The sequence below is a fragment of the Argiope bruennichi genome, chromosome 7, assembly GCF_947563725.1.
Source record: "Argiope bruennichi chromosome 7, qqArgBrue1.1, whole genome shotgun sequence".
Taxonomy (NCBI): Eukaryota; Metazoa; Arthropoda; class Arachnida; order Araneae; family Araneidae; genus Argiope; species Argiope bruennichi.
Window position 1 is genome coordinate 81641995 of NC_079157.1, and position 19050 is coordinate 81661044.

The 19050-nt window shown below is 28.0% G+C and overlaps 1 protein-coding gene across 2 annotated transcripts in view; it reads left to right on the top strand.

Moving 5' to 3' along the window:
* The window catches only part of LOC129975624 (neurogenic locus Notch protein-like), a 49157-nt gene that overhangs the window by 25804 nt on the left and 4303 nt on the right, over positions 1 to 19050 (top strand). For both annotated transcript variants that reach the window (XM_056088704.1, XM_056088705.1), the window contains 8 exons: positions 3782 to 3871; positions 4508 to 4612; positions 5866 to 5964; positions 8243 to 8320; positions 10048 to 10152; positions 10460 to 10558; positions 12644 to 12748; positions 18292 to 18358. In XM_056088704.1, coding sequence (XP_055944679.1) covers positions 3782 to 3871; positions 4508 to 4612; positions 5866 to 5964; positions 8243 to 8320; positions 10048 to 10152; positions 10460 to 10558; positions 12644 to 12748; positions 18292 to 18358 — 748 coding nt within the window. The remainder of the gene's footprint in view (positions 1 to 3781; positions 3872 to 4507; positions 4613 to 5865; positions 5965 to 8242; positions 8321 to 10047; positions 10153 to 10459; positions 10559 to 12643; positions 12749 to 18291; positions 18359 to 19050) is intronic.

Sequence of the window (19050 nt, forward strand, 5' to 3'; positions counted from 1 at the left end):
CTTATATTTTTTACAAAGTAATCGTAATAATACGCATTTTAGAAGACTTTTTTTGCTAGTTGAATGACATCAAAATTTAACACACAACTTCAGTTACAAGATAATATACCAAATTCCATTGCCTTTTTTTAGTCATTGCGTTTACATGCATGGAAAATACAAACCGACAGACAATTCTTTCTTGACGGATTTGGTTAAGAAATATATATATATATATATATATATATATATATATATATATATATATATATATATATATATATATATATATATATATATATATATATATATATATATATATTCTAAAGCTGTGTATGGAATTTTATTAATCAAATTTTTTTGCATTTTGTTGTTATCGAAGTCCATTTGTACTTGAACAACCAGACAGATTTCCTATGAGTGAATTCCATTAAAAATTTGATGCAAATCGACAAATTTGGTCATAATTCCATATATCAAATTTCGGTTTTCTAGCCGAAAGCTTTTTTTTTTTGAGATATCGTGTTCACCGACAGACAGACATATTGACAAAAAATGCGTTTTATAGGCTCAGGGAATTTTGAAACATGGAAACATTTCTTCTATACTTACTGTATGAAAAAGTAAAATTCCATTAAATTTTGTGTTGGCAATGATATTCCTTCTAGTGAAACATTTGAAATGTTAAAGACAACTATTTATCGGGAGCAGCAGCATTTGATTGATATAAACATGCAGATAGAGAATACATCATACCCACTTCGATAAATGATGAAAATGTCAACCAGGTCAGAAAACTGGCGCTTGAGGCTCGCCGTTTTTTATTAACGGATAAGTTCACATGCCATTTGGTTCCTGTCAAGACATTTTTAAAATATCATTTATGGTAACTTTTTAAAAGGCCGTTTCCAAAAACGCCAACGTATTCAAGTCGCCCGTGAATTGTTTTTTCTTCGCAATTCTTTTCTAAAATGTATTTATACAGGTATTGAAGCCTGCATGTATGGTAGTAATACAGGAAAAGTTCTTACATTAAAAGAATGGAACTTAAAATGATAGGATAAACCGGAAAGCCTAAGTTCAATTTACTCAAATGTCAAGATAGTAATGACTTTTTCTTTAATTGTCGTGGTGTTGTGCCTTATGAATTCCTACCAACTAGACAGACAGTTCTTACTTTAAAAGAATGGAACTTAAAATGATAGGCAATACCGGAAAACCTATATTCAATTTACTCAAATGTCAAGATAGTAATGACTTTTTCTTTAATTGTCGTGGTGTTGTGCCTTATGAATTCCTACCAACTAGACAGACAGTTCTTACTTTAAAAGAATGGAACTTAAAATGATAGGCAATACCGGAAAACCTATGTTCAATTTACTCAAATGTCAAGATAGTAATGACTTTTTCTTTAATTGTCGTGATGTTGTGCCTTATGAATTCCTACCAACTAGACAGACAGTTCTTACTTTAAAAGAATGGAACTTAAAATGATAGGCAATACCGGAAAACCTATGTTCAATTTACTCAAATGTCAAGATAGTAATGACTTTTTCTTTAATTGTCGTGGTGTTGTGCCTTATGAATCTCTACCAACTAGACAGACAGTTCTTACTTTAAAAGAATGGAACTTAAAATGATAGGCTAAACCGGAAAACCTATGTTCAATTTACTCAAATGTCAAGATAGTAATGACTTTTTCTTTAATTGTCGTGGTGTTGTGCCTTGTGAATTCCTACCAACTAGACAGACAGTTCTTACTTTAAAAGAATGGAACTTAAAATGATAGGCAATACCGGAAAACCTATGTTCAATTTACTCAAATGTCAAGATAGTAATGACTTTTTCTTTAATTGTCGTGGTGTTGTGCCTTATGAATCTCTACCAACTAGCCAGACAGTTCATAAAATTCACATATTTTGCGCCATTTGAGTAAAACGGTTCTTTATTAATAAGCTTGTAACCACACTTTCAATAAATACGGCTCCACAAGATCTGTATTCATACGACAAGACAACAAATGACTTCTTATTTGCATGATTGAAATTGCACCTTTAAGACAATCATTTTGAGTCCATTTATTTTATAAAAGAAAATTTATTTCGAAATTTAGAGTGGTTTAACACGTTATTTTAAGACGTATTTTGATCATTCAAAAAAGTGTTCGTAGAAATGCATTACAGAATTATTGCATGTAAGTTGTTATTGCTACCAGTAGTTTATATCGAATCATAAATATACGATAGAAACAGTTTGTTATGTAAATATTAGTTAAAAATTTCGAGTTTAAATGTGACCAGTTATTCTAGTTTTAAATGTATGTCTCATTTTCCTTTGCTAATTATTCCTTTTTGAGGGGCCACCATTCAAGAATTGGCAGCATAATGATAATATTACCTTTTCTATACATTCTCAATTTTCTGTGAATTTAATCAATAAAATCGTATTCAGCAGCTTTGGGAAGAGTAAAGCATCGTAAGTTCATCTAAATTTAAACAATGTCATGTGTTATACGTTGACGCTTAGGATCATAATCTTATCAGATTTTATAAGAGCTTATGGATTTATATTTGTTGCATATACATTTTCGTAAATTCTGTCAGAACTTGTAGTGTTTTCATGGCTTTAAATTAAAGTTGCTGGTATATGTAGGAGATTATTGTAAATTGAATCAATAAAGTTTTAGAAGTTTCCAATAATTTTTTTCTACAAAAAAAGTTTTTCTTCAATGTTATAGTTTTCGAGGGTTAAAAAACTATTTTTATTATATATACAGCCATATATGTTTATCTTATCATAAATCTTTCCCGGATGGTACGAAGAATATGTATTTCAGAATTTATATTGAAATTAAGTGAAATATCGTTTCTTATGAAAATATAATAATTGGGTTAAATTACTTCTACTTCGATTACATCTACGATTACGGTTATTGCAGAAGACAATACTTCCAATTCTTGAACTGTTTTATTTCGATATAGTTTTGTTTTTTATGAGTACATGTATTAAACATTGCAAATACATTAATATCGGAAAAATAGTACTGAGCTTTTAAAACCGATTCATATTTTAATACAGATTTTACCCTGATTTAAAAAGGTCTTGCAGTTTTGAATAAAATACATTTCTTTCCTTAAATCGTGTGATTTGAATTAATACCATTCAGTCTTGATTATAGAAAAAAACTTCTTAGGAGAATCTTTTGTGTTTCAATAGATAGTGAGCTCAAAAATGAATTCCATTAATTCTTATCAAAAAATATGATGATAAAAGGTGCTTTGATGTCATTAAAACTATGTAAAATTCATTAATAGTTTAATAATTATATAGCTGTTTGATGACCGATTTCCATTTATACAGTGAAGTAAAATTTATAACTATTCTAAAGAAATCTAGGAACGTAATTTTTTGATACATTATCCCTTACACGTCATCCAGACAATTAAAAAGTTTTCAAGCTTTGGAAAAAAGTACATAATTTCTGTAAGTTTACTTTATTTAATCTTTTATTCATATTACAAATTATGACTGATAAAAAATAGAAAACCTTTTAAATAATTTTTGTTTCTTATTGCACAAAATAAAATATCTTTATATGTCCTGAAAACTGAATAAGAATCAGAATTAAAAATAAATTATCAGTTTCAGTTAAAAATAAAAAAAAGATACTTGTGAAATTATTCATTTTCAGTAACTGTTGTGCTTTCTGTGCTTATTATTTATATTAATGTTTTATTAAAACTGACTGACGATATTCTTTTTATTCTGTAAGAGAGAATTTTGTTTTACTTTTATTCCATAGTCATTGAATCTAGTACGTCAACTTCTACCACATCAACTACCACAGATTCGTCAGGCTTGCTGAGCACAATTCTTTCATCAACAATTCCTGGTAAGTATTTTTTAAAGCATTTTTTTTTCTTTTCCTTCATCATCTTTCGAAGATAGCAATCGTTCTAGATTGCAGTTGTGTCTATCTGAAAAACAGAAGAAATTTGTTCTATTTATTTCTAGTTGAACTTCTGCATTATTATTGAGCTGAATAATAAATTGGAAATGCATTATTGTTCTAACTTCCATATACAATTAGTACAACCTTAAAAATAAATTATCCTTAATTAAATTCTTGTTTTATACTAATTTTAATCTCTGATCAATTCATTTCTCTGATTCAATTAGAAAATGACCTATTATTCTTGATAGAATAGTAATACTTCTGGCGAAATGTATGCTATTTTTGATACAAATGTAATGTGCATTATTGTCGCCCACAAGTGGAGGTTATATTGGTGACTCTTTGTTTTGATAGTCAGTTTTAAGTTACAAATACAGTTATGGAGTATTTCATGGACATAATGAAAAACTCGCATCCAGTTTATTAATTAGAGTAAGTTTCGTTATGAAATAGTTTACATGATTAATGGTATTTCAACTAGCAATTTAAATATTGCCTTCTATTATATTAAAGCTTGTGAAATTCAATGTGTGGGCTATTTAAAATAAATATGTTTTTTTTTTCTTATTCTAGATTGTTATTGCGGTCCGAATTCAAAATCTTGCTCCTTGGATTGGGCTGGGAACAAAAATTGCAGTTGTTATTCTGGATATTCACAAGTCAATGGATATTGTGCTGGTAAAATATTCTTTCTTTATCAAATTTACATTTAACAGCTATTTCAATACTTTTAAATCTTATAATTTTAAACGAGCAATTCTTTTATATATATATAAATTTATTTCGTGTATCTCGAAAATGGCTTTAAAGGTTTAGATTAAATTTTATATTTAGATAGGGTTTTCATTTTAAATTTATCTGTATAGGTATCTTTCCCGAAAAATCACGATTTTACACGAAAGAAATTTTTTTATGCAACTAAATATTGACATTCGGCTATACATGACTTGCATAAGCGTATCAGACATGGGGTAGTGGTTAGGGTTTCAGACTGCATTTTTCTCATGTTTGATCCCGCGTTAATTCAATTAGATTTCGATTATGACTATAAACGAGCCATAGGATAGGATTTCATTTACAGTTTAACAGAAAAAAAAATGCCAAACAAAGCTTGGACACCCAGGTACTTGCTTAAAAGTCAACTGATAGCAGATGTTGGTTTTCATAAGTAAATAGAACTTATTTCTAGAATTTTAAATTACAATATTCTTTAATAATAAGAATTACCTCATGGAGTTAAATTCTAACTTGCAATTTTTTTACAAATGTATTGAATTTATGCTAAGTGATATTGCTTGCGTTTGATGACACATGTTTGAAGACATTTTGACATAAGCAAGATAATTAAGATATTTAAGAATGAAATACCTTTTAGATAATCTTCATCTGAAAATAACTATATATTTTAAAGCAATGACATGAAATTTTGTAAAAAAACAGCAAAAATTTAACGTTCCATCTATTTTATTATAAAATGTACTTTGATCTAATCAATTTTAATGAAAAAAAAATGAGATAACTTTAATTAATACCTTACGGTAATTAAATTTATATCTAAAACTTGTTAAAACCAGACAAATTAATAAAGGTTTTAGACTTCTAAAATTACTTATCATCATTTACTTAATTTATTTTTATTGTGAGTACTGCAGTTACTATTAAAAATAGTGTACGTATATATATGTATGTATCGATTCAAAGCAAAATTTCAATGAATCATGCAGATAATTTATCTTATAAATATTATAGAATAAAAGCAAATTTCGAAATGAAATTTAACTGAAATTCAACTTAAATAATGCATGATTATCCGATGCAAATTTGTTAATTTTATGTGCATAGAATTGTTGGAAATATTAGTTTTAAGTAGCTCGTTTCAAAATTGCTTTGAATAAATTAAGCTTTAAAATATTTTTATAATTAATTTTTAGAATGCAATTGTGGTCCTTATGGCACATGTAGCTTTGAATTTGGACAGAAAAAGTGCATTTGTAAACCATCTGCAATTGAAAAGAATGGATTATGCGTTGGTAAGAAAATAAACTATCATTATTCAAGTTTCTGATTCTATAATATCATAATAAGTTCTGCTTTTATAAGAAAGGTCATTGCTATTCATATCAAAAACAACTATTTTATTTCATTGATTTTCTTAGTTATAGAAAGTACTTCGTCAACGAATACGACTGATTCAACCGTCAGGGTGTCTACGTTTCTGTCTTCAACTGTACGGGGTGTTTATCTGAAACATAAATAATTTTCTTTCAAGTATTCATGAAGAAAAAGTGCCTTGTATAATTCGAAATCACGTGTTATTTATTCCATTGTCACATTTCTTCTATATAAGAAGCGAAACAACTTTTCAATCTCCTATTTTCATATTTAAATACGAATCGGACCAGAATAAGAATTTATAATCAGTTTTTAACTCTCCTTGTGCAATCATATATCTGACTAAATTACTTGATACAGAACAAAATTTTATATATATATATATATATATATATATATATATATATATATATATATATATATATACATACGAGCAAATCAACACAGAACAAGAGCGAAAATGAGGAAAAGCTAATGAAAGATTTATACCCGTCATTACATACTGTGAGATTTTGATAGGGAATTCTTTACACGTGTCGATTTTCCTAAGGGAATTATAGAGATCTTTTAAAAGAATGTCTTAGTTCGACACATTTTTATCCCTTCACTCCGAGTGTGGGAACTTGTCGATGTCAGCAATCTTACAGAGCTTCCGTTGCATTAATTAAATAAGAAAGGTGGAATTGATTCGGGGAATAAGAGAATATTTTGGAATGAAGTTAATATGGGCTGAATTAAAATAAAACTTTGGAAATTAATTAGAATTAAATTAAATTCTGTAAATTTAGAATACAAATAATATTTTTATACGATTAGTGATAAATTAGATGTTCTACAAATTCTTATTTGGAATAATTTATTATTAATTAAAAGTAAAAAAAAAACGTCCCTAATTATTAGGTTCTGATATAGATTAAAGGATATGTGGCTCTCATCTTGTAAGTTATAGATATGACTAAGGTAACAGATAAAAAGCTTGAATTCTCTGTTATTAATAGTTTTTTTAAATTTTACTTTTCTAAAACTTTTGAGAATTTGAATTGATTTTCAGAAAAATTAAAATTTGATTCATGAACTGTTTACTTCGTGAAGATTGAAATTCCATTTACCTTTAAGAGAAAGTTTTGGGCATCTTTTAAATACAATGGGTCAATCTGTTTTCTCTTAATGCAATTCTCTTTGTAAGGGTACCAATGAAATATCAAATAAATGAGAGTAATATAACCATTCTTATTTTAAATTAAATGTGAATAGTTATGATGATATTAAAAAAAATCTTCATTAAATAATGCCAACTACCCTCTTTAAATTTTAAAAAAGAAATATTGTTTCCAATTTTTATTTTTTAATTTTAGATTTGCAGCGTATATTAAAATAATATAAACAGTAAAAGCAATTCAATCATTTTCTCTATTTCTGATGTGTTTCATATTATTGAAAGTTAATTTATTTATTTATATTGGAAATTATTTAGATGTGAAAAATTCCAAAAATTTAGAAACTTTGGAAATGCTATCAAAATTTCAAAGAATTCAAAAGTTTTATCCCACCTCTTTAAAACGTGAAACACACTAGAATAAAAAAAGTTCCAGAATCTATATAGAATAACAATATGCCAGTGCTACAAAAATTAATAGATTTTTTTTATAAGTAGTGGCATCAAATCTTTTATATGTATTAACTTCAAACGCTTACAGAAAATTAATCATATACAATTGGCGAGCGTTAAAATTTTTATCAGATTCAGTAGTACATTATGTTTCTTCACTTCATTGTATTTTGTAAAAATGGAAATAAATAAAATTAACTCTTTATCTACTTTATATCAATATAAAAGTCGCCTACTATATTTTATTATCGAATGCGATTGTGACCATATATCGACCATATGTGCGGTCCACAATATATATATATATATATATATATATATATATATATATATATATATATATATATATATATATATATATATATATATATATATATATATATATATATATATATATATATATATATATATAAAGGTGTATCTGCAAACCGTTTGCGGTTAAAAGAAATGATCTTAGTATTGGTTAGTGCATAAGTATCTTCAGCTAAAAATGTCTTCGGCTTTATTACATAATCATTTGCATTATTCATTTAAATTTTAAGGAAGGATCGGAGAAAAATATTTAAATATATGCTTTTTGATTTTAGTTATAGAAAGTACTACATCAGACGGATCAACTTATTCACTCTTGCCGAGATCTACATTTCTTCCTTCAAGTATACAAGGTAAGATTTTTTTTTTATTATTTGCTCTGAATTTTCTTAGCTGCTGATTCGTAAAACGAGTTATATTTAAAAATGGTATGTTATTTAATAAAATGACATCTTAATTTTAGAATAAATTTGGAAAATTAGCCTGCTATTTTATGTCTTCAATTTTGTGTTAAATTGATTGGAGTTCCTTTCAGCTCCATTTTGTAATTCATTCTGATTTAGCAGATGATCTAATTTAGTGCAAAAAAAAAAATGTAATTTTTCTCAAATAGTTCAAATTTTTAATACAAATTTTTTGTATGCTATTTTAAGATTTTCATAAACGTTAGTTGAAAATGAAAAAAAAAAAAACCTTGCTTTAAATATTATATAAAAACAGTCTCTTAAGGTATAATCGGACAGCTTAATTCCATTAATGTAAAAGAATATCACTGGAAAAAAAATTAAGTTGCGATGAATGTCGACGCTTTAGACATCAGCAAATAAAAACAATGTTTTGTGGTTAGTTTCTCTTGCTTATTCGTTGCATACGCTTATCTTTCTCTAGTTCATGTGCTAAATATAGATCTGAAAACTCAATAAAAATGAACTAAGTGAATAAAATTTAATGCACAACTTAAAGATCCAATGCTCGCTTCGTTTTATAATATCGCCGTTACCTAGATGAGCGATTTTTAATCATATATTTGATTTTCCTCGTTAGACATGTAAAAAAAACACACAAACCATCAACTTTATATATGTGGACTATTTCCTCTCTTTTACAAGTAAAGAATTTTATAACATCTCTCAATCTGTAACCATAAACGTAAGCCAATACAAAATTAATATAAATATCAATATTTAAAGCCAATCAAATATTATATTTTTAAGGGATTGATAATTTGAAATATTTGAGAATAACTTATTGGGAATAATTGAAGATTTAACAGTTGAGGCATTCCTTCGTAAAATCTTCATCAGCTCCATAAATAAAATATAATAATATATAAATAGTATTATATTAAATAATGAAATAAAATATTATATTATTAAATAGAATCATTAATATAATTTTAAATTAATACTACATTATCAAATAAATTTATGTATCCATAAGTTAAAGTAAAACATAAAAAGCTTAATTATATATAAAAATTAATGCTGGCATGCCTACTTCTTTTTAAAAGGATAAAAATATGTTTTCATCATTAAATAAAGTAACTGAAAGAATAAATCATGACTCCAAAATTAGCATTTATTGGAAATTAGTTTTTAAGCATCATAAGTAAAAACATAATAAATTTACAATGTTGATACTTACAACCTTTACCTGAAATCGGTTACTCCGACCCATCCGAAAGCAAAACGGAAAAATCTGAATGACTGGATTGCCGTAGCAGCAACGTTGGTGGGAATTGTGGTTGTGTCCTAAGAGCCACGGTACAATATATGGCTACCTTTCCTTGGGAAGTACGTCCCTTCATCATTGGGAAACAGCCGACACCATCTTTTCTGTACCCATCGGGGAGTGGGAACCAATCACCATACCGGAAGCTTCTCCTATTTAGTTATGAGTTGACCCCCAGTGAAAGAAAGTGAAATAAATAAAGCTTTTTGAAAGTCTGCAAAAACGTTTGTTAACTGCAATCTGGATCCATGATCTTTTTTAGTGAAACAAACAAAATTTTGATATATTTAACAATTTTGAATTTATAAAGACCATATTATGTAGCATTTTTCTATTTATTTTGTTTCAGATTGCTATTGTGGTGAAAACTCAAAATTCTGTTACTTTAATTGGAAAGGTGACAAAGTGTGCGATTGCTATCCAGGATATTCAGAGGACGACGGTTATTGCTACGGTATTGGATATCTTTTGGAATTATAAATAGTTTGTTATTTCAGTGTTTAATCTGTGTAGTTTTAAATAGTTATTTTATTATTCCTAAGAAAAAATATATGTTCCTTATTGAGTTTCCATATTCATTCTTCAATTAAAATTCCTTCAAAATTAAATTTATCATATTCACTATTAAAAGAAATATATCCCTTACTCAATTCACCATATTTACTCCTGGCAAAAACTCTTCTTATTATATGTATTTCCATCAATTCTTCATATTAAATTACTGTATTAAATCCTTGTGAGAAATTCTTCATATTTTTCAGAGTGCGACTGCGGTCCTCGAGGAAAATGCGCTTTCGAATTCAGACAAAAGAAGTGCAACTGCGATCTGTATACATCTGTGAAGAATGGAAAATGCGTTGGTAAGAAATATTTTAACCATACCCTTTAATTTAAATTGAAATGATTCATGTTCAATAAGAAGAATTTTTAAAAGGTCCCTCTTTTTTTTTTCTAAGTGTATAGTTCTGGAATTTCGCACAATTGTGCATTTCTAATAGCAGTACATACATTTAATTTCAGCATTTGGTTATCATTTAATTGATTTGGATCAATTGAATTTCAATTTCACGTAAATAACGCCATATTATGCAAAAGTTGAGAAAAAAATCAGCAGTCAATGGTATTAATTATAATGAAACGTATTAAACCTGAATATTAGAAAATAAGAAAAAATAAAGAAATAAAAATAGATTTTATTATTATATAAAAGTGCATTAGACAGAAATTTATTAGTGTAAGCATTTTTTTAAATACTTTCTTTGACTTAAGTTTCAAATAAAATTGTGTTATAAAAATTTAACTTTTACTTTTTGATAAAAGTAGAACATTGCAAAAAAAAAATGTGCAAAAAGGGAAACTTTAGCTAATTTACATATTCCTAATGGTTTCTTGTTGTTTTTCTTATTTTACTTTGATAGCTTTATTATAAGCGTGCAATCATTGTTTGAATTTATCCTAACTATTTCATGATAACTATTTCACATTAAAATTTGTTAAAACTCCTGAAATTTTGAAATTACTGACTTAACTTGTTGTTGAACAAGAATAAACTGTTTATCAATCTATTTATCTGTAATATCTGCTTATGAGAATAATTAAAGCCTATGGGTGATTGCAATTAAGACCACTCTCCTGCAATTTATAAAAAAAATTACTCAAACATTTCACAGACAAAAAGAAAACTATGATAATATGAGCAAAAATCAGTAAAAATATTTCATTTTCTAACGCTAGCCAGATACAAATGATAGAAAACTAAGAAAAATTATTGGGAAATTCAAAAATACTTTGATTGTTATAACAAATGACGTTTAATAATGAATTTTAAAATAAATGCCCTCAGGAATCCATAATAATTATGATTATGATTTATAAAACATATATAAATCTGAAATAGTAGGAAATCATTGTTAATAAAAGATTTAAAATATTTTAAACACGCTTCACTTAGTGAATTAAAAGTTGCAAATTATTTTATGAATCAGAATCAGGAAGTCAAACAAATACATTTCAGAAATTAAGAAAGAAAAGGTTGCTTTCTTGCGTAGTTAGTCAGCAAAACAGAAAAGAGAGTTTCGTAGGAATATTTAATGGATGCCGAATGATTGAAATGCCCAAGTAAATGAAGTTAAAAATTCCCTTTTCAACAGATTTTTTTAAAAATTTCTGTTAAAAAGTTTTTAAATAATTAAAAATTTCTGTTTCCTCTTCTTTTCTATGATATTACTGCACTAGTAAGCAATACTTCAGATTTTTAAGAGAATCATATAAATAAAAAGTATTGTATAAAAGAATTAAATCAGCGCCCCATAGTGATTTTATGAATTTTGCTTCGTTTTATAGATTTCTGGTTAAAAATTATTTTCCTCTTAGCCTCACAAATTAATTTTTAATAATTAATTTAATAATATTTCTTAGAAGTACAATACATAATAATTAAGGATATATAATTTATATTCGTGTATTATTTCACATTTCATATAAAATAAAACCGAAAAAAGATTGTTTTGTCTAGTCAAAGAAGACAAGCTTCTTAAGTCAAGAAAGTGTGTGAGTGGAACTTGATTATAAGAGCTTTCACAACTGAAATTATTTTACGCACTGATGACTTTTCTTTGGTTCTGAAATATTCTTGGGTGTCTAATACATTTAATTTCAACTAATAGTTCATCATTTGAAAATTTTATCCTTATGATAGTTTAAACAATTATTATCATTATTAATTTCTCGTAAATAAAAGGAGCAAATTGTAATATATTAATTGATATATAAATGGTCTTGAGATATTGGATTTGCTTGTAGTTAACATATAAAATAAATTAAATGTGGAGAAAATGTTCCTTAACATTTTCAAAAATGTTCAATAGTATTCGTTTATACGATTAAAATATAGCAAATGAAATTTATTTTATTTTAAATAAACTTCTGTTAATTTTTCTATAAAGATTGTAACTGTGGTGTCAATTCCCAACTATGCTACTTTAGAAGAGATGGAACCAAAGTTTGTAACTGCAATTTTGGATACAGTGAAATCGGTGGCAATTGCGAAGGTAAAAAACTATTCTCTTCAAAACTACTTAATATTTTCATTTTTTGTAATGCATATTCTTAATTAATAGTATTAGTATTATTATAAGTATTCTTTGTAACTTTTTGAACTATAGAAAAAATAATATTTTTTACTTGCTAATTAATTTAATTATGATAAATTAAAAGTGATATGGGACAGGATCGACAATTCAGAGCCTTAAGAAATAGTTGAGCATTTCTTTAGACTACCGCTCAAGACCAGCTTTACGGCGTTTGACCATACACATCTGATTCAACGTCCATTAATCGCGCATAGCCAGTAGTTGTTAGGCTGAGTTTCATAACTTTGAAACAAATACCGTCCTATACGGCACCACTACCTCAACAACAGGATTTGGAATAAAAATATTTGCCTTTCTTTCCCGTTTTTCAGCTTAAGGAATTGAATGAAAACATGAAACCCATCTTGCATGAATACATTCCATTAAAACCGCTTAATGCTAACCTTCATCGTAATTCCTTTTATAATTATAATTAATCAATGTATTATCAATTTAATTAGAATTAGTCAATGCATGCCTTTCATTTTTATGGTCATTCTTTACGTCAGGCGGAGCGTTCCTCTAAGTACATGTACTTTATATTTTGGCACATACAAAGTTTTTAACTCAAATGAGGTGGTAAAAACTTTCTAAGCGATGAGAGGCCCCGAATGAAGTATGAAAGGAATGGTCTTTCCAAAACTTTCTTGTATAATAAGTGGAGTAGAGTAGGCTTCAGTCGTGAGGGCGTCCGCCACATTCTGCGCCCACGTTTTTTGGTAATAAGATACAAAGGTTACGGAAATTACAGAAATTCTAAAGAATATTTCGGCAAGAAAAGAATTTATTAGTGTATATTTGCACGACATACAATTAGTCATGCATGTATGTTGTATAATAAGGTATGAATTTCACCTCATCTGCCAAACGAAATATGATAATGGAATAGCCAATATTGATCATAAAGCGTTAGGACAGCTCTGCCCTATTTCTCACTATTTGCAAATTAAAGCGGATCTAATAATTATGAAACCAATAAAAAATTATATTTTCAAATCCTTCTAACCGTACTTAAATAATACTTACTTATAACTAATCTAACTAATAAAATAAACACATAAATTGAAAGAACAGGGAAAATACCATGAGATGGAATAATTTTCATCAGAATGCTTGCATTTAAAGCCGAGCCCTAAGCGTCGAAGCTTTGGAAAAGAACAAAAACAGAATTGCTAAGAAAAACTTTAGTACTGAATAATTCTGCTTCAATACATTACTAAAAACGATGTTTTTCAAAGTAAATAAATAAATAAAACGTGCTAATTTTACTTTTAGTTTTAATTTTCTGTCCTCCTTAAGTTTGAAGTTTTAGTTAAATTGAAGAATGAAAATTTTAAAATATTTAACACTTTGTAAAAAAAAGAGTAGTATTTTTATTAAGTACTAAGCAAATTGGAAACAAATAGACAGACATTTTCATATCCGTAGTAATTCGCATTAGCGGATTTACATGCTTGCGATCTATCCACAATTTTTGTCTGTTTCGAATGTTAATATAAGAGATGCATCCCAAACGAAAGTCTAAATTTCTCGCATTGCTCATATCTATTGCGAGAAATAATCGGAGCATTATTATAATGAGTATTTTTTTATATTTCGCAATAATCCAAACGTTGTTCCCGTTAATTAACTTATTAAAGCAGCTGTAAAAAGTCCGCAATCGAACACATTCGTCAATTGGATAATTATTATGAGAGTCAATTGAGAGTCACAGATTACAAGTGTTAGTTTTTATTCAGAATAGAAAATATTATTTAAGGTGTACGTACACACTATAATTTTTTTTTAATTTTAACTTTAAAAATCCAGTTTTTTACAGAAGGTCATTAAAATATGTTTAAACTCATTTCAGTGATAAAAAAAACATATTACACTAATTATTAATTAATTAAATAATATTTAATGAGCTAATTAGCATATTTTTTGAAATATGATGTCTTACATTTTAATTTGTACAGACACACAATTCTAGTTGGAAATGATGCCCAATATTAGTCTTCATGTTGTCTGCCTCAATCAAGTTATAAAAATATATAGTTTTTTTTAACAATTTTTTCATCAACGATGAATAGAAAAAGCGAGATTTTTTCTGTAATTTTAACATTTAAATAGATATTAAAAATTTATTTCTATAAATATAACTTTGATTGAGGTAAAAAACATCCGCTGTTTCATACAGATTACTTTGATATATAAATAATTGTATTTGGTTCATTTCTTGTTGAGTTATGATTGTTTGAATGAAGCAACATAGTGTAAAAATATCATTCTTCAAAAAATGAGTTTAAAAAAAACCGTAACACGGGTTTTTAATGAAAGCACCTCAAGAAAAATAATTATAACTATAGAAATATTTCGAATATCGATAACATATTGGTATCGTTTGAAAGCTAAAGGATCAGAGAACATTATTAAGCAATAAAAAAATTTCGATATTTTGAACGATTTTCGAAGTTTCAAGTGTATACACCTTAATTTGAAATTTTCTGCTCCTAAAAAGTGTCATCGGACTGGGTCAGCCTCGACAACGGACAAGGATATGGACAGATAGAATACTCAGATTTTTACTATTTCAGTTTTATGCATTGAAACCAAGTGTGCGTTTTGGATACCCTTTTTCCCCGACTCATTAGAACTCAAATTTGGCGCTCAATTATAATTTTAAAAATGTGATCACAAAGTTAATTTCATTTATCTGAATTACCGCATTTTTGAGTGGTTGCGTTAAGGTCATGACCGATTGACGGTGAGTTTCTAAATTAATTTAGTTCAGTAGTTGATAGAAATCTTTATTTTAATTAGTAAAATGATCAACCAAAATGCATTACTTTTTGCAGACCTTTTTTTATGTGTACATTCAGACACATTTCCAATGAATAAATTAACCCTTAATTGGGGGTGTGTGAAATTTTTGGACTTAACTGGGGAGGTGCGGTCTACGAGACCACATTTCATTTAGACTCAAATTAAATTTTCTAATGAATGTATTTATATGAAAAACTGCCAATATAGTTTGCAGATATTTTTCTTGATATATTGATATGTTTTAGAAATTTTTCAAAATTTATTGTTATTGATAAAAGTAAATGCGTTGGAACATACATTTTCTTCTCAAATTACATGTTGCAATAAATAATATTCTTGAAAAAGCATTTTACTTTTTAAATCATATTTATTTTTACAGTATATGAAGGTATATAGAAGACAATATAATGTAAAATTCAACAATTATATGAAAAATAAAAAAATTGGCTATGTGTAAAATTGGCCTTTTTGTATCGGTTTGTGTGACTTTCATAACACGGTTTTCTAGGGCATTTTAAACATACAGGTTAAGAACTATTTTAAAAATCAACCTATAAATTCTGTATACATATCTCTTGGTATATTAATATATTTTATAATTTTTTCAAAATACATTGTCACTAGAAAAATTAATTATGTTTGAACATACATATCAAAATCAGTTGAATGCGAACATTCATTGAAAAACACTTCTGTACAATTATCCTTATCACTAAAATCACTTTATTCTTCATTTAAAAGTGTCTGGAGCACTGCTTCATAAGAGGATCAGTAAACTGGATGATATTTCGGGGCCAAATTTTAGCACCATCTGCTAAGCCTTGTTTATCACTGGGACACTAACAGGGTGATGTGGTCTTAGAGACCGCGGTCGAAGAAATAACTCAATTATTTTAAAAAGCATCTGCCAAAATCGGTTGAAATAATGCACGTGTATTGAAGGTCACAAAACAGGAAGCTACAGAGTCCATTCAATCCATTAAGCTAAAAATAGAATAGGAGTGACAGAAAATCCATCGCTAGCGGTCTCACAAACCGCACGTCCCCAGTTAAGGATTAAGTATAAGATTATACAAATTCAGTGTAAAGACTAAATACCAAATTTTCTTCGTGTACGTCAAACGATTGTGTTTACAAATGCACTGACAGCCATTATTTCAAAATTGTATTTTTCAGACTGGGGGGAATCTGAAATGGAGAGAAACGTTAAAATGTCGAGATAGATTTTGACAGTACTTCCCATCGTTGAAGAGAAAATAAAAATCTTATTTCTTTCTCTTTGTCATGTACCGACATGAAGTCTATACATGAATAGCAGTAATTATATTAAACCATTTTTATGGTTGTTTTTTAAAAAATGAAAAGAAAATTCTAAACTGAATAGTCAATATTGCTAAACTGAGATTGTTAATTCATTACAAATATAAAATATCTATCCAATTTTTAAACTTCAAAGAAAGTTTTGACTTTCTATTCATGACATTAAAACACTGCCCATTAATTCTGAAGTTTATATAAGGGAAAAAATTCCAGTTCAAAATATGCTTTTTCTCAATTAATAACTGTAAATCTAAATTCCTTCTGAGGCCTCTGGATAAGCTCTTTTAACTTATGCTGATTTTTTAGTAAAATTCGAGTATACTTAAAAGAATTTTGGAGCTGAATATACATGAATAACATAATTATTACACAAATAATTTAAATGGAACCATCAGGAAAGACAGTTTGCCGAATCTGAAAGTGGCAGGGTAGCATTCTTAGCATGGCCTAATATTTAACTTCAGAATATTTAGAAAACGTCAAACAGTTCACATTGGAAAAATATTCCAAGGTCATAAATATCAAAATACAAGGGGTGTTTAAATGAAAAGGAACTAAACGACACTGAGGATATAACTGAAGACTTTTTTCAAGGTATACACTGTAGTCATAAGCACAGGGATACCATTGATTAATGAGCCAAAGGATTCCTTGATCCCAGAATTCATGTGGCCGTGACGAGAACTAATCGTGCTTCACAACATCCTTGAGTTCACTCTCTTGTTGTTGAATTCCTCGAGCATAGAAGAACCATTAACTCCGATGGGTATAGTGAGACACTCCGAAGACTACGCAGGTCCATCAAGAATAAAAGACCAGGGCCACTCACGGAGGAGTGGTTCTGTTTCATGATAACGCACGTCCTACGTCTGCAGGGTCGCACACGCGGAACTGGCGAATTTTAAGTGGGAGCAGCTTGACCAGACGCCCTAGAGCCCGGGCATGTCACGCTGTGATTTTCATATGTTTGGTTCCCTGAAAAAACATCTGATAGGGAAGCGCTTCACGATGATCTCAAGGACGTTGTTAAATACTCGGTATCGTCACGGCCTCAGGAATTCTGGGAACAAGGAATCCTTCGGCTCGGTAATCAATCATCTTCATTTATATCCATCGTGTCGTTTCGTACCTTTTCATTTGAACATCCCTTCTAATAAGCAAATACCATGGTAAATTTAAGTTTTATAATTCCTTTCCCTGCTTTACGATTTAAATTCTGATCGCTTCATTACTTCATAAATTCCAACTTTTAAGGAAATTGACCATATTAAATTCTCTTTCCTTTTCTTCTTTTTATAAAAGTCACATTTTTTTTTATTATTTTTTTTTTATTTTAGCCATTTGCAATGACAACAGATGCGTGAATGGAAAATGTGAAATTGTCGAAAATAGCTACAAATGCAGGTAAAGCGACTATCCATCTAGTAGAATAGTTGTTGCCTTATGTCTTATTCATTCTCATTTATTTGTAATAGATAATATATTTACTCTTGGATTATCTTTGTTTTATCAATAGCTTTATATCTCTCTAACAATCGATACAATTCTTTGCTTGTATTTTAAACAGTTGATATCATTCTCATTTTAACGTCAGAAATATTGCTCGTTAATGTCAAAGATTACCAATGATACTTATACGACTATTTTTTTTACCAAAAAAAAAAAAAAACGTAAAGGGAAACAGAACAAAGTTCTATATATTCAAAAACATTTTTTCTAATCTTTAACAAATTGAAATTTTCAAAAATTTTGTAAATACGTTAATTTTGTCGATACGCCGAAGCTGCTCACTCAATTAAATAACTGTTAGTGGATATCATTGCCTCAGTTCTTAATTTTTTTTCAGAAATGACTTTAAAAGCTTTTAATTACCTGTGATAATAATAATTTCTGCTGAAGCCAAACAATTGCCAATTCAAAGCAGCTAGGATTTTTTTAATTGTTCTAATAAAATATTAAAACATTTAGTTATCAATAACAATACATTAAAGTTGAATACATTCAAAGATTAATCATACAGAGCAAATATATTTGTAATGTAAAAAAGACTCATTTTTTTAATTCAAATGTAACCCCTTTCAGCTCATTTTGAATCA